Below are 16,982 nucleotides of genomic sequence, written 5' to 3'. Positions count from 1 at the left end.
ATACGTTTTAGCCAGCAACGCGCCCTGCCCCAAACGCCTAACCCAGGCGACCGCTTCGTCGAAAGACGTGTACGGCACAGAACAAAGCTCCTGATCTATACCATCATTCACCGAACTCCCTGGTGAATAGGACAAATGGTGAATGAGCCGAAACTTATTCGGCTCCTTCTTAGGCACCAGATCCAGAGGCGATAAACGCAACCCCGGCAGAGAAATATCCGAAAACGGTCCTGCAACCCTGCCGGCCCGAACCTCCTTCTCGATCTTATCCTGCACAACACCCAGCCTAGCAAGCGGCGAAACTAAATTTCGCACCCTACCTCCAGCTCCAACTGACGTGCAAGGTATTCTGAAACCGTCCCCAACTATTCCGCTGCCGCCCTCCTAGGATATCTATTTAGAAAAGGAAGCATCTCTACCACTCTCACCGGCGTCGGTCCTCTTCTGAGCAGCCTCCTGTCCCTTCCCCTTACCCCGCTTGAAGCACCGGCTAAAACTATGCGATCCCCCACAACCGGAGCATTCGTGCTTAAAACGGCAGTCGGACAGGAATTTACAATACCCGTCGTTAAACTGCCAACAGCAACACTTTCTACCGCCAGAAGGTGACTCTGCTGTTGAAGTACCCCCTGATGACCCACCAAAGGGCAGAGCGCCCCCTTTAGGGGCAGACATAAGCCGCATCCACAGACTGATATCCTTGTGGTCCCACTGTATACTAGGCCTGACAGCCTTGCGCTGCCGGAACTGCTCGTCGTACCTTAACCACGCCACACAGCCATATACCCTATACGCCTCTCCAATAGCATCCATATAACCAAAAAGCGCGGAGATTTCTCGCCAATATAGCAAAAGCCTTTCTCGCCAACTACACTCGCCAATATAGCAAAAGCCTGTAGCCAATTCGCAAACGTGCGCGGTATCAAACGATACCGACACCTCTCCTCCTCCTCCCGTTTGCTCTCATCCGGCTTCACCCTATCAAGATTAAACTTCTCCAATGGTAACAAAGAGAAAATCTCGACATATTCATCCTTATATATCTTCTCTCTCACCTCCGGCCTCAAATGAGCCCCCAACGGCCCCTCGAAGCACACATAAACTTCCCCTTTAGCTGCGTCCGCTAAACGCACCCCATCAGCCGCCCCCGCTGTATCTGAGCTAGTTGTCGCTACCGCCATTGATGCTGCAGACGACACAGTCACCACAGTCTCAGTAACTCCAGACGGGGCGCTACACCCTCCAGAAAGCCCCGAACGGTCCACTGCCCTACGTGACCCAGAACCAGACCTATCCGCCGCCGCCAACACCGCCGCAGGGGAAGGAACCGCCCCAGCCCCCACCCTCGCCAACAGCACCGCCAAACCCTCCAACAATTCCTGCACCGCACCGCTTCCCCCTCCGATAGGTGACCCCCCAGCAGCAGCAACATCGCCAGCCCCCGTCCCAGCTGTCGCCTCTTGTCCATCTTCGGAATCCTGTGACACCTCCCCGTCCTCGTACGCACGCAGCGCCGGCGACCTGCCTCCTAGTCCATCAGGAGCAGGGAAATCCTCCTCTTCACCCACGCAGTCTGGCCCACTAATAGGCAGCCGCCGCTCCTCACATGCTGCTGCCTCCTCTTCACTCACAGATGTCACTGCTGCCTCTCGTCTCCTCACATGGCTCCCTCCCCCCACCGCTGCCATCTTCAGTGGAGGAGCCGCAGAAACCTCACTCCTCTCACTTCTCCTGCAGTACCTCTGGCCGCCAGCAGATGGCCTCGAAGCTCCAGACACCTCAGAACAGGCTGGCCTGCTGCGGTTCGTATCTTCTCCTGCCTCTCCTGTCTGCCTCCGTCCACAGCCCACTCGCCATCCCTGCGCTGAAGCTGTATCCTCAGGTAACTCTAAGGCCCGCTCCCCGTCGGCACTCCCATGCGAGGAAGCAGCCGCAGCCTCTGGAACCGCCGTTGCAGACAGAGAGCAGGGACGGGGGTTAACCCGTCCCTCTCCCACTGTGCCCGACCGCCACACAGAATTCCTCCCAACTCGGCTGCGGGCAGAACCAGCGCCGCTGCCACGCCGCCGAGTTGGAGGGTCCCTAGGGGGGATTCTTAGGCGCCTCCGGACACGCGGCGTATGCTCTGGGCTCAAACAAACAGGGGGCCTCGCTCTCCGAGCCCGCAATTCAACACCAGGGGCCACCTCCGCTTGCCTACCCCATTGCAAAGCCGCTTGTAAAGTCTCCTGAATCCACTGGGCGCCATTGCTGGCCGCCGCAGCCCTAACTTGCTCTATAAGAGTATCCAGGGAAGACATGATACCAACTTCTCTCCACTTCAACGACTACCTAAAACTCATCCCCCCTAGCCTTAATTTCCTGGCGCGAATCTACCACTCCGCCCCCCATCCCAGCTCCTCCCCTGCAACCTCTCACTATCCAATTAACCCCTCTTGTGCCACAGCCTTCCACCAAAGTCAAGCCGCATTTCGCTACGGCTGCGCTCCGCTCCATTGCTTTTCATATGGCAGCTGTAGTGGCTACTATGGGGCTCGCAGTGCCAGGGGGACCTGCTAATGGATGTCTGTCATACATTACGACCGGGCCTTATTTCACGGCCTGCGCTCTCTCTAGAAGCAGACATGATGCAGTGACATCATCGTGCCTGCTTGGCTTAGTGGAAGAACGCATGGGCCGAGGATCATTCCTGTGTGCTCTTTCCCTCTCTCAGGCACAATGATGTCACTGCATTACGCCTGCTGCCGAGGAGAGCAGGATGTGTTAAATTCATTGAGGGAACAGGCAGAGGTGCACCTAGCCTTCCTGCTACCTGAGGCGAAAATTGAAATAGCACCCCCCTCCCCAAGCCCTATATCAAATTCTCAACCTAACCCCTTCCCTCCTAACATTACATATATCACTACAAAACATACAGCATAATACAGCGGCCTATACCTCTTACATCCAGTGATGTCTCCTCTAATGTAGACTTTCTCTCTCCTCATCTACTCCATTCAGACCAGACAGCCATGATGATTTTTCAGCCATCTCTCATCTCTGCAGTATGACAAAAAGACATCTTAGTTTTCTACTTTTCCATCATCCTCCCACCTTCTGGACAAATTACTCTATCACCCAATACTGTGCCTACTGTGCTACTGAATATTATACTGCAGAAACAGATAAACCCCCTGATAATACTAGAACCATGCAGATAGTGCACACCAATAATTATTGGCACGCAGTGTCCTAAAATAACTGTGCCCAGCAAATAGTGTCCCTAGTGTTGTGGTGACAATATTAGTTTTGTAAACATAGTGTCCCCCAAAACTAACTGTGCTAAGCTGATACTGTGCCAAGGTGCCCCCATAGTAATAGTGCTCTCAAAAGTCCCACCAATAAAAATAATTCTCTGCCAGAGCGCACTTGGTAGTAATAATTGCCCTACAGGGCCTCCAACATGTTCCCACTGTGCCCAAGAAGTAATAATGCTCCCATAGTGCCCATACTAGTAAACATATTTCCCATAGTCCCCCATTAGTAATAAAGCCAACCATAATGCCGCCCAGTAATAATAATTCTCCTTATAATGTGACAGAAGAAAAATTCCCCCTTAAAACGAGCACCAGTAGAAAAAAATACCCCCTTATGTGCGCCAGTACAAAAAATGGCCTCTTATGTGTGCCACTGCAAAAAATGCCCCCTAATAATCTGCACTAGTATAAAAATGCCCCTGTTCTATGTTCCAGTACAAAAATGCCCCCTCTAAGTGCCCCAGGTTGAGCTAATGTCCCCATAGTGCCCCCATAATGTGTGCCAGTATAAAATACCCCTATATAATGCCCCCATAATGTGCCAGTATAAAATGCCCCTACAAAGTTTCCCAGTAGATGCCCTTAGTGTCCCCCATAATTTGCCAGTATAAATACCCCTTCTTAGTGCCCCCAGTAGATGCCCCCATAGTGTTCCTCTCCCCCCTTCCCCATAGTGCCCCCATATAAAATACCCCTTCTTTGTGCCCTCAGTAGATGTCCCATAGTGCTTTTGTCCTCCCTTCTGCCATAGTGTCATCCCATAATGTGCCAGTAAAAAATGCCTCTAGATGCCCCCATAGTGCTCCTCTCCTGCATTGTGCCAAATAAAAAAATAAACACATATACTAACCTGCACGTAATTGTGCCACCTGCACTGGCCTAGTGCCTGTAGCCTATCAGAGGAATGGGGGAGGGAGATGCCTCTCCCCTGCCCCGCCACAGCATCCATCTGTATCGTTGTCCTGAGGACGGTGATACAGATGAATATAGAGATGAGTGCTTCCACATTGAAAGTGCTCATTTCCCACTGCCCTCCAGCCGCCTCCCACTTATCTCCAAGGCTGCGCCACCTCAGGCGATCACCTCACCTAATTGGTGGTACAGGGCAAGGTAAGTATTAATGTTTTTTATTTTGTTAACACCAAAGGGGGGGGGGGCAGTACTGTGAAGGGGGCACTAAGGTAGCAAAACTTTTGTGAAGGGGGCACAAAGGGGGCATAACAACTGTGAAAGGGGCATTACAGGTGATAACTAGGGGACATAACTACAACGAGTAGGGGTTTTATGACGAGCGTGGGCGGTCTTGACTAGCCGAGGGAGGGGGGTTGGAAAGTTGCTGGGAGAAGGGAGCCCTGTTCAAAAATTTGCTATGGGGCCCAGCTGCTGATGACTTGCCAAACTATGGAGCGTCATGGAGTGATAAAAGAAGAACCCCAAGAGCTCTGTAACAGGAGAATGCAGTTAAGACTTTAGAGGAGGAAAAGACTGGTTAAACTCCAATCAGAAACGTAATTTTAAGCTTTTTTTCTTTCTTTCGCATTTACAGTATGTGTTATAGGAAGGTGCTTGTAGCATAATCATTCTCTTTGTACAGAGATATCTGTATGTCCAAGTGTAAAGCACAAAATGTCACTGTGACATAATTGCAATTAACATGTGAAGAAACTCACAATAAGAAAACAGAACCACTGTAAACCTTTAAAGAAAATTACGATAACGTATTTAGATCATCTTATTCCTTTATGTGTTTATTTTTTAAATACATGAAAACAGTAAAGTGCAATTAACAAAGGTACAAGTGACCAACAAATAAATATATATACATGTGTTTAAAACCAAAAGAAGGGTTTAACAAGAAAGTTTCAAAAGCACCCCCCACATTATTCAGGATAGTCTGGGTACTACCCAATATTAGTTTTTTATTCTTTCACGTAGGGCACAGTAGACAATGGGGCACATTTGCCAGAGTTTTGGCACACAGTCCATGAACTACCTTTATTAAGAGTCTCTTGCCTTATAAGGGGACTAAGTTTAATGGAAAGGATGTGGCTAATAATGTGCACCAAATCTTTGCCACAGCAAGCAGGCACACAGTGAGCCACCTAAGGGTACGGCCACACGGTCAAGTTTTCTGATGCAGTTTTGGAAGCCAAAATCAGGAGTGGATCATAAAAGGAGAGAAAGTATAAAGGACAGATACGACTTCTCCTCCTTTTTAAATTCACTTCTGATTTTGGCTCCCAAAACTGCATCCAGAAAACTGAGCGTGGTTCACTAGATTTATCACCTAGCAATAACCACTTTGTAAAATGTTGTGCATTTTTAGACTGTCTAGTCTAAACTTCCACTGTCTAAATCCTAGGGTATTAGGGTAGTTTTACACTAGCATTAAGACCATCCAGCAGGCTGTTTCAGGGGAGGAACAGCATTCCGGAGTTCATTGTATTCGGCATAACCAGATACTTCAAGCGCTGTTTTTTACCCGGTCGAATCTGGCACTAATACACTGAATCCTGGCACCAGATCCTCACCTTATCCCATTATAGTCAATGGGGTCTGCCTCGCTCCAGCTGTTTCCAGCTATGCCAGATCTGATGGAACAGCCTGCTGGATGGTTTAAACGCTAGTGTGCAACTAGCCTTAGTAAATATCCCCCAGTGTAGGTCATAATTAAGGATCCAGAGACTTCCTATAAGGTGTTTAATTCGTTTGGATCTAAGTGGTATGTTGAATGCAGCTTTTTAAGAAATGACAATGATTTTTGCAACCAATTCCATCGAGAAATTGTAATGTAGGTACAAAATCAAGTCTAAATCTTTGGTGGGGAGGGGGGATATTTATTATGGCTCTACTCCAGTTTTCTGGCATAGAAAAGTCACAGCTTTTGTCCCATCAGTTTGCAACATTTGTGCCTTTTTAGCTTTTTCCGAAAACCTCCACCACCTTTCCAATACCTCTGTGGTCTGACTCATTGAACATGTGCGCACATTACACGAGAAATCTACTCCAGTTCCTGGCTGAAGTAGATTTTGTTTCTGGAGCAAGGACAGCCCGACATGATCGTGGCTCATCGTCCACCAGCTCTACCTTTGTGTACTGCATTGTATTCATTGGTTCTGTATATACCGTACTTGACCAAAACTATGGGGCAGGAGGCTAGAATCCCCTGAACTCATTAAACCCTGCACAGATATACAATAGTGAATATATAATGTTAGAAATAAATATTATATACTTGTCACATTGCCTATAAATAATAATCCACTTTTTATTAATCGGATACGTCAAAGTACCAGTGAGGTAATGGGAACTCTTATTGCACTGCAGGGTTACAGTAACAGAATGATTCTAATGTATACACCTGAATCGCAGTGATCTGCCCTGTAGTAGCTCAGGCTTTAACAGCGCAACACTCTAAACACTTGCAGCACTTAGCGCACATGCTGCAGTTCAAGCAACTAGTGCACTGGACTGATTTACAGCAGCAACATAAGGACTGGCAAATGTCACAGCACTGCATACATCCACATCCGGACTCTAGACAACTGCAGGACTCCAGGCAACTGCAGCTCTGTAGACAGCTGGAGCACTGACAGCACTCTAAGCAGCTCTGACAGCCTCCGCAAATATTAGAAGCACACTATAATAATAAATAAAAAAAAGATACAAATTACAAAATAGAAATTTTGGAAGCACCTAAAAAGTACAAGAGAAGATATAATTAAGCATGACTACCAGTGAGGAATTTTCAGGGAAATACACTGTAACTGTATTACAGAAACATAATAAATCATTAAAAGATTTTGATTGAAATCATATGTCTATCTTTGGCCTAATTAACAATGGTTAGAGCTCTTCTAACAGGACCTTCTCATAGTTATAACCTCCCTTCGGATCCTCAGCTGTGTCATGTGACATACACTTTTCCTCTACAACACAGGACAGGAAGTCATGACATTGGGCTTTAAGGCTGACATTTAGGCTTCCACAGGAATACATAGAGAAACTGGCTTCCTGTCCACACATAAGAAGCTGTGTTATTTGGAAAGTCTGATTGTTGGTCACATGACACATCTGAGGATCAGAAGGGAGGGGATAACTCAGAAATACAGACACTGGTAAGAAGGTTGCCTTCACTATAATTTACATCATGTGCCTTTCTAACATGTTAGAGAATAATAATTTTTGTGGGAGTGCAACTTTAAAGGGAACCTCCAATAATGCTCTTGCATAAGGGTTAAATCTTTAAGGGTCTGTGAAGTCCTTTTATATTGATGGCTTATCCTCAGGATAAGTCATCAATATCTGATCAGCCAGGGTCTGCCACTGGAACTACACAGCGTAGTCCATTGTGTAGTTGATAGAGCTATTTACTGTAGTGCTACCCCTGATCACTTTAATGGGAGCAGTGATGCAGTGACCAGCTCCGTCCACGACAATGGTCAGAACTATGTAGGTCTGACGTGGGAGTTACTACCAAACAGCTGATTGGTGGGAGTGCATGGTATCAGCCCCTCACCCCTAAACTATAAGAAGCAAACTCTGTCAGGCAGAGCAAAGACACTAAATTTCAAAAAGGCTAATTTCCCTGGGTTGAGGGCAGCATTTCAGGGCATAGACTGGGTGCAGCTACTGTCACATAATAATACTGAGGATAAATGGGAAAGCTTTAAATCCACATTGAGTATTTGCACAAAAAAATGTATTCTTTTAGGTAACAAGTATAAACGGTTAAAATTAAACCCCTTGTGGCTTACAGCTACTGTAAAAAGGGCAATAAAAGACAAAAAAAGGGCATTTAAAAAATACAAATCTGAGGGGTCAGCTGGAGCGTTTGAAGATTACAAAGGGCTTAATAAAATCTGTGAAAAAGAGATAAATTTAGCAAAAATACAAAACGAACAGCAGGTAGCAAAAGAGAACAAAACAAAATTTTTAAATACATAAATGCTAAAAAACCTAGGTCTGAGCAGGTAGGTCCACTAAATAATGGTAAAAGGGGGGGGGGGGGTAGTCACTGAAGGTAACGAAAAGGCAGAGTTACAAAAAATTTTTTTTAGCTCTGTATATACAAAAGAAGAGAAAGGAGCTGATTTCTGTGGTGCTGGGGCTGTTAGTACATCCAATAATATACTCAATTGGCTAACTGTAGACATGGTCTAAGATAAGTTAAATAGGGTAAATGTGAACAAGGCTCCGGGTCCAGATGGATTACACCCAAGAGTGCTTAAAGAGCTCAGTTCAGTCATTGCTGTGCCCCTGTTTATAATTTTTAAAGATTCTCTAGGTATTGGTACAGTGCCAAGTGATTGGTGCAAGGCAAACCTGGTGCCCATATTCAAAAAAGAATCAAGGTCCTTCACAGGTAATTATAGACCAGTTAGTTTAACTTCTGTTGTGGGAAAAATGTTTGAAGGACTCTTAAGGGACTATATACAGGAGTATGTGACTGTAAATAATATTATAAGTGATAACCAACATGGGTCCCTCATAGACGTTTAATAGGTAAAGTAAGGTCTATAGGCTTGGAAAGTATAGTTTGTAATTGGATTGAAAACTGGATGAAGGACCGTGTCCAGAGAGTTGTGGTCAATGATTCCTATTCAGAATGGTCCGGGGTTATAAGTGGTGTACCCCAAGGTTCAGTGCTGTGCCCTTTATTATTTAATTTTTTTATTAATGATATTGAGGACAGGATTAATAGCACCATTTCTATTTTTGCAGATGATACTAAGCTATGTAGAACTGTACAGTCTAGGGAAGATGTCCATATACTACAAGCTGACTTGAACACTCTGAGTGATTGGGCATCAACTTGGCAAATGAGGTTCAATGTGGACAAATTGTAAAGTTATGCATTTTGGTAGTAATACTCTCTGTACTTCATATGTCCTAGGTGATGTAGCACTGGGAGAGTCACTTCTAGAGATTTGGGTGTCCTTGTGGATGGTAGATTAAATTACAGCATAAAATGTCAATCAGCTGCTTCTAAGGCCACCAGGATATTATCAAGCATTAAACGAGGCATGGACTCGCGGGGCAGGGATGTAATGCTACTACTTTACAAAGCATTGGTGCGGCCTGATCTGGAATATGCAGTTCAGTTCTGGGCACGAATCCATAGAAAGGACGCACTACAGCTGGAAAAAGTACAGAGGAGAGCGACTAAACTGATAAGAGGTTTGAAGGGTCTTATTTATGAAGATAGATTAAAAGAATTGAATTTATTTAGTCTTGAGAAGAGACGTCTAAGGGGGGACATGATTAACCTATACAAATATATAAATGGGCCATACAAAAAATACGGAGAAAAACTGTTCCATGTAAAATGCGCTCAAAAGACAAGGGGGCACTGTCTCCGACTGGAGAGGAAAAAGTTCAGTCTCTGGAAGCGTCAAAGCTTCTTTACAGTAAGAACTGTGAAGCTGTGGAATAGACTTCCTCAGGACATGGTCACAGCAGGAACAGTAGACAGTTTTGAAAAGGGTTTAGATGAATTCTTAAAAGTAAATGACATTAATGCTTATAAAAATGTGTAGAAATCTGAGTCTCAATTCCTTCTGGGATTCGAATCCCCACCTATCCATATCCCTTGGTTGAACTTGATGGACCTATGTCTTTTTTCAACTGTATTAACTATGTAACTATGTAACTGATCAGATATTGATGGACCATCCTGAAGATAAGCCATCAATATAAAAAGACTGGAGAAACCCTTTAAGGCTACAGCCATTCTCGTCAAGTCTCACAGTGGAGACAGTAGAATTTGCAGCCCGATGAAGGGTTAAATGACCAAACTCTTGTCCCAAAACAGGGCAGAAGGTGGCTGGATTTTCTTTTCAAAGCCCGGAGAACCCCTTTAATTTGTCATTTGTCATTTGCATGCTCAGTAAAAACGGTCACAAAAATGACATTTTTATGCACCATTTATTGTAGATTCTATTCCTAAAAATAAATAAATGTTAAGGTCATAATAAGAAGACCAAAAAAATAACTTACAGAATTCTGACAGCAGAGGCAGCCAATCAGGGTGGCAATGACTCCAATTCCAATAAAAATCCACTGAATGATCAGGATGGAGAAAGCAAAGAGATACATTCCTCTGTGGCAATTTCTATCATTATCGGGGTAAATTCTGAAGACCCAGACACTGCCTAAAAATAAAGGGTGTTCACAAAAGTTAAACATAAAAGTTGCCTTAGAAAAACTGAAAATGCTCCAACTAGACAAATGTAAAATACTTTGCCTAAATGCAAACTTACAGTAGGCAGTCTGAAAATGTGTCTGATTCACCATGGTGGCTGATACTGGATGGTAAATGGTTGTAACACATCTTTAAACTAGCTTAAAAGGGTTTTCCAGCCTACACATATTGTTGACCTATCCTCCAGTCAACTGTTTAAGGCTGCAGTGGCACTGAAACCTATAGAGTAGGCATGCTCAACCTGCGGCCCTCCAGCTGTTGCAAAACTACAACTCCCAGCATGTCAGAACAGCCTACAGCTATTAGTCTACAGCAGGGCATTGTGGGAGTATTAGTTTTACAACAGCTGGAGGGCCACAGGTTGAGCATGCCTGCTATAGAGCGTATGGAACTGGAGTCAGACAGCTCTATACACAGCGTAGTGGCCGAGGTGGGGTACTGCAGCTCAGCTCCCTTTCAAGTGGATGAGAGCTGAACATCAGTACTCCAGCACTGGAGACTATGCAGTGTATGGAACTTTCTGCTGCATACACTGTCAGTTTTCAGCTCAGCAGTAGCCAAAACAGTTGATCGGTTAGGGTGCTGGTTGTCCGACTATCACCGATCTGACATTGACAAATTATCCTGAGCACCTGTAGAACCCTTTTAGGTTTTTACCATATATAAGGTGGCTTACTTTGTGCCAGAACTGTGCAACAGAATTTTTCGACATCTAAAGTCACCCTATTGAAAATCCCATTATAAGGTGGCATCCCTGTGTGCCAGTCAGGCTGCTTCTCCTCGCTGCTGAGCGTGGTAGTGAAGACTGTCTCATAGACTTTCTATTGAGACAGACTTCACTACTGCGCTCAGCAGCGAGGAAAAGCAGCGCTCGGCAGAGCACTTCTGACTCCTCGTTCTAGAGATCAGCAGAGGTCTAAGCGCTGGGACCCCCGCCGATCAACAATTTTGATATGTCCCTATGACATATCAAAAGTTTCAAAAAAGTATAGTTACTCTTTAATTGGTTCTTACCTGCAATAAACCAAGCGAAGAGAAACAGACCCATGACTATGTTGAGTATTTTACTGAGAGGGGGACAGCAGCATTCCAAGGGTAACAGTAACCAAAATCCCAAGAAGAATACCCCCGCAACGATCATATAGATTGGGATATAAGGTTCGGCTGCGCAATCATTTTTGTGTATTGCACCTAATTGAAATGGGAAACATTAAAAAGAATGCAGTGTCACTTCGCAGCGGTCATAATATCCCCCTAAAAACCATTGCACTTTTTTTCTTTAAAGGATAATTGAAGTTATCACTTACCTACGACAATCAGAGCAATGCTAATCGGAGTCCATATTCCGAAAATAATACTCTGAATGGCTAAAATTCAAGATCAACATTATTAAAATATTGCACAAATGTATACAATATATATCATTCTAATTCAGTCAATTTCAAATACAGTGCAGAACAGATCGTCAGTATGTAAACTGAAAGAGAGGGGGCCGTACTTACTTATGCTCCCGGTGCAGCAACCTGCAAAATGAAGAAAATAATTCTATTACATCAGAGTACAGATTAAAAGGGTTCGCCGGGCTTTTAATATTGATGACCTATCCTCAGGGTAGGTCATCAATATCAGATCGGCGGGGGTCCGACACCCGGCACCCCCGCCAATCAGCTGTTTGAAGAGGAGGCGCGCGCCGTGCCAGCGCTGCCTCCTCTTCACTGTTTACCTTCTTGCCGTCGCTTCTGCAGCGGTGAGCAGGTGTAATTACACCCAAGCTGTCCCATTAATTTCAATGGGACGGATCGTTCCCATACACTTGTATAGGAGCGATCCGTCACATTGAAATGAGTGGGATGGTTAGGTGTAATTACACCTGCTCACCGATGCAGAGGGGACAGCGAGAAGGTAAACAGTGAAAAGGAGGCAGCGCTGGCACGGCGCGCGCCTCCTCTTCAAACAGCTGATCGGTGGGGGTATCGGGTTTCGGACCCCCGCTGATCTGATATTATATACACCTGAGGATAGGTCATCAATATTAAAAGCCCGGAGAACCCCTTGAATCTGCTTACTAAAGCCAACGACTCAAGCTACCTATTCTGAACAAGTACCTAAAATATCTCTTTATAATATGATGCTAATATTAATATTAGCAAACCAGCATAGTGGAGTGATATATGTCTGCTCCCATATCACTGCATAACTAGGCACATGCTATTCAGTTTAATGGCTATGTACAACTTTGGGGGCAATTTTTTATTATTATTATTATTGCATTGTACTTATTTTGAGCTAAAAATCATTTTTTCAATTGGTCTTTATTAAAAATATGGAATCCTTTTTTATGTACATAGCTGAGATGCTCTAGTAGCTCCCTTAGTTTTTTTTGTATTTCATGTCATCTGGAGAGCAGATGGACTCCTTATCTCTGCTCTCTGACCTGATAAACACTCATTAAAGCTCAGTTCTTATCTTACTGATAAGAATGTCACTTAAATATGTGTTTATGAATTTTCAGTAGTTTAGAGATAAGGTTTATTAGATTAAGGGCACAAAGTGTGACAGAATGTCCCAATATTATTAATAAAGCCCAAGTGAAAATATGATTTTTAGCCAAAAATTAGTAAAATGCAATCATAAATAAAAATTGCCTCCAAAGGTGTACATAGCCTTTAAGCTTTCTGACAAACATAAAAAGGCCGTGATGACATTCATGGTAGTTGTCGCCCAGAATAAAAGAAGTGCTCCAGGATTTTTTTTTCTTGCCTATATAGTGTAGGATAGGACATTTTTAAAGGGCATCCGTCAGCAGATTTGTACCTATGACACTGGCTGTCCTGTTACATGTGCACTTGGCAGCTGAAGATATCTGTGTTGGTCCCATGTTCATATGTGCCCACATTGCTGAGAAAATGTATGTTGTAATATATGCAAATGAGCCTCTAGGAGCAACGGGGGCGTTGTTGTTACACCTAGATGCTCTGTTCTCTCTGCGACGGCCATGCCCTCTGTACTTTGAGAGGGCCAGGCAGTATAAAAACCATGACTTTATCTAATGATTAGTCATAGGAGGAGATTTATCAAAACTGGTGAAAAGGAAAACTGACTTAGTTGCCCATAATAACCAATCAGAAGCCGTCTTTCATTTTGCAAAGGAGCTCTAAAGAATGAAAGGTGGAATCTGATTGGTTGCTATGGGCAACTAAGCCAGTTTTCCTTTACATTAGTTTTAATAAATCTCCCCCTAGACCTGATCTTCAGAGTGGTCAAAACGAGGGCCACAACTATAAGAGGGGGTGCATGCAGGGGTAGCAATCGTACCTGGATGCTAAAACCTAAGATAACCCATAAAGTCCCACTGATCTATAAGATTACACCAGTAATAGAAATGGTACATGGGTGGTTGGGCCCTCTGCAGATTTTACATTGGGGCTCTGGAACTGGTCAAAACATTACTAGTGGTTATATACAGTATTTCCAAATTTTACACATCTTTACTGTGGTGTGCTTACTGTCGCTTCTCGGTGTAGCTTCATCTCCTGCCATAGTGCTTGCGGTATTTCCCTGGATCTTCTTTCCTAGATGAGATGGAAGAGGAGCCCAAAACATGAGTTAAGATACCATACAGTACCCTATGCTGAGCATTGAAGAACAATTTACTATTTATTGCCTGTTCATAAAATCTCACTTTCTAGGCCAACTATACACCTCAAACAAGTGTACAGCTTGCCAAAACGCGCCCATTTCTACATACTACAAGATGGGGCTATCTGTTAAATCTTTATGGGAATTTTGTGTCACTTATCAAGGTAAATTTACAAGGTCTCAGTGTGTCACTTGGGCTACTTTCAATTAGTCAATGTTGATGGCTAAATTTTTTTAGGAGCCTAGAAAAACGGATCCGTCACCCATTTACTTTAAATGTATTTAGTGACTGATTTCACCCAACTGCATCCTACCAGGACGGATCCATCCTGATGTGCAAAATCAAAATGGATCAGTTTAATTCCGGTATTGAAATCCTCGGATCTTAGTGCCTGAATTAACAACACAAGTGTGAAAGTAGCCTTATCAAGGTAACAATCAATGTCTGAGATAAAAAAGTTTTCCTGCATCTTTTAAATGAAGCCATTGATTCTGCCCAAGCAGGAATTGGCGCTGATTCTGAGTTCCTCTTATATCATTATTAATAGAACAAACCCATATATCATAAATGACATTTGAATACAGCATTGTTTTACACAGAGCCATAGACTGCAAATTATGTTAAAACACATATAAATATATGATGCAGATTACTGCTATGACAAAAAGACTCTGAAAAGAAGATTCTGTAGAAAATAAAACAGATGGATAGACAGATATATATAAGCTAGATAAATAAAACCCATGCAAACATGGGGAGAACATACAAACTCCATGCAGATGTTCTCCTTGGTCAGATTTGAACCCAGGACCCAGCGCTGCAAAAGTGCTAACCATTAGGCCACCGTGCTGCCCATAGGTTTCCTCCATGTACTCCAGTTTCATCCCACACTCCAAAGACATACTGATAGGGAACGTAGATTGTGAGCCCCATTGGGGACAACAAGTGATGCTAATCACTGCAGGATATGTCAGCGCTATATCAGTCCATAAAATAAATGTATAGATCTGAGATAGATCAATTGATAGATATGAGATAGATAGATAGATAGATAAAATTGTTCATAGAAATCTGGATAAAATAAAATAAACATTCATGAACTTTCAAGAGCCCCAAATCTTACACTGCTATTCTTACATAAATTATAGAAAAGCAGGGTTCCGTAGATGCACAGAACGGATTATGTATAAAGTCAAATGGAGATACAAATAGTAGCAACCCAACATCCACCATATTAGATCTTGTTACATTTAAACAAGAAGCCACTATGCATCAAGATACAACCACCTATATTGTAACCTGCTTGCGAGAAGCCTACAACTGGTTAATATTATCCATGCCACCACGTCTGGTAGATGATCTCAAGAACATCAAGTTTTGCCCAGAATAAATTCTTAGAAAAGTGCTCAAAGACCAATCCACAATAAAGTCCCATTCTAGTTTACAGGCAATGGTGTGCAAAGAAAAATGTCATCTTCTCCATCCTCAGACGAATTGAAACTCAGTACCTTTCTGATCCTTAGTGCAAGTCCAAACAACGACAGTACCAGTACATAGAGATGCCCTCTATTTATATTAATCCACCCATTATCACTCCCATAACTGACAGGTGTGTTAATTTCTCTGGCATGACTATAATGAGCAATTAATTCATTCAAACTTAATTCTTGTTCGCTTGCTTTTCATTGAGTGATCCAAAGAATTCCATATGTAAGCAAAATACATTCTTTCATGTAAAGTCACTTATGAGATTTCATGGACAGGAATGTAGTTCATGAATGTGTCACGTCCATGGAGCATGTGAGAAGCAGAGACTACAGTGGTTCTACTAGAAAGTCAACTTTTCCAAAGTGAAATAGCTAGAAAGAGTTATATTCTGTAACTTTGTCACTAGTGACTGCCAACATATGTGATGATTAGGTAGCAGAATTGTCTGTATTAGGCCTCATGCACACGACCGTTGTGTGCATCCGCTTCCGTTCCGTAATTTTTCACAGTTTAGCGGAGGTCCCATTCATTTCTATGGAGCTGTGAAAAAAAAATGATAGTCCTCCATTTTTTCTCCGTGATTCCAGTCCGTCAAAAAAATATAACCTGTCCTATTCTTGTCAGTAGAAGACAGAGAACGAACCCATTCAAGTCAATGTGTCCGTCAAAAAAAACGGATGCACAACTGGTATGTCATCCGTGTCCACGTCCATGTCCGTTTTTTTCTACAAGACCTTGGTGCAATAAAATTACACTTTTCATTAACCTTCCTTTTTTTACCCTGTCAGACAAAAAAAAAGGAAGACACAAGGAAACACAACTGAAGCAAAATCGGACACGGACCAATGAAGCCAAATCACTGACAGTAAAAAAACACTGTCGTGTTCATGAGTCCTTAAACTGTACCTAAACTTAGAAATAAAGAGGGTTGTTTACTAAGCATAATTAGGCGTATTTCGGGAGCAGATGGCGGCACAATGATTAGTTGCGCTGCTATCTGCGACTTCGCCCCATTCACGCCAATTCTAAAACTGTGGGCGAGGAAGGGGACGGGCCGGAAGGACGGTCTCATTCATCATTTTCTATGCCTGAATGGCGTATGGTCTAACTGTATGACAGCTAGGAAGCTGTCTTATATTTAGAACTGGAGTTGGATGTGACGACGTTATGGAGAGGTGTGCGCCTCTGGTACTGGATGCGCCGAAATTATGGAGAGACCGACGCCTCTTCTAACTCTGGCGGATCCACAGCCAGCTTAGTATTTATTAAGACGGGCATCTAAAACGCTGTTCTTAATAAATGTGCCCCAAAGTTTATTAAAACCTACTGTAAATGCCCTAAAATTATTTTTTTC

At 43.5% G+C, this 16,982-nt stretch overlaps 1 protein-coding gene across 1 annotated transcript; it reads right to left on the bottom strand.

The window, feature by feature from the left end:
• Positions 1-4,945: 4,945 nt before the first annotated feature.
• LOC120980067 lies at positions 4,946-14,053 on the bottom strand. Its single transcript, XM_040408936.1, has 7 exons — positions 14,007-14,053; positions 12,003-12,023; positions 11,808-11,867; positions 11,515-11,691; positions 10,296-10,450; positions 6,819-6,936; positions 4,946-4,992 (listed from the first exon to the last, which is right to left on the bottom strand). Exons 1-7 carry the CDS (start codon positions 14,038-14,040, stop codon positions 4,946-4,948), a joined length of 612 nt encoding a protein of 203 aa, XP_040264870.1. The 5' UTR covers positions 14,041-14,053.
• Positions 14,054-16,982: the final 2,929 nt, after the last annotated feature.

The sequence above is a fragment of the Bufo bufo genome, chromosome 10 (assembly GCF_905171765.1).
Source record: "Bufo bufo chromosome 10, aBufBuf1.1, whole genome shotgun sequence".
In the NCBI taxonomy this organism is placed as follows: Eukaryota; Metazoa; Chordata; class Amphibia; order Anura; family Bufonidae; genus Bufo; species Bufo bufo.
This window is presented reverse-complemented; position numbering and strand designations above follow the sequence as displayed.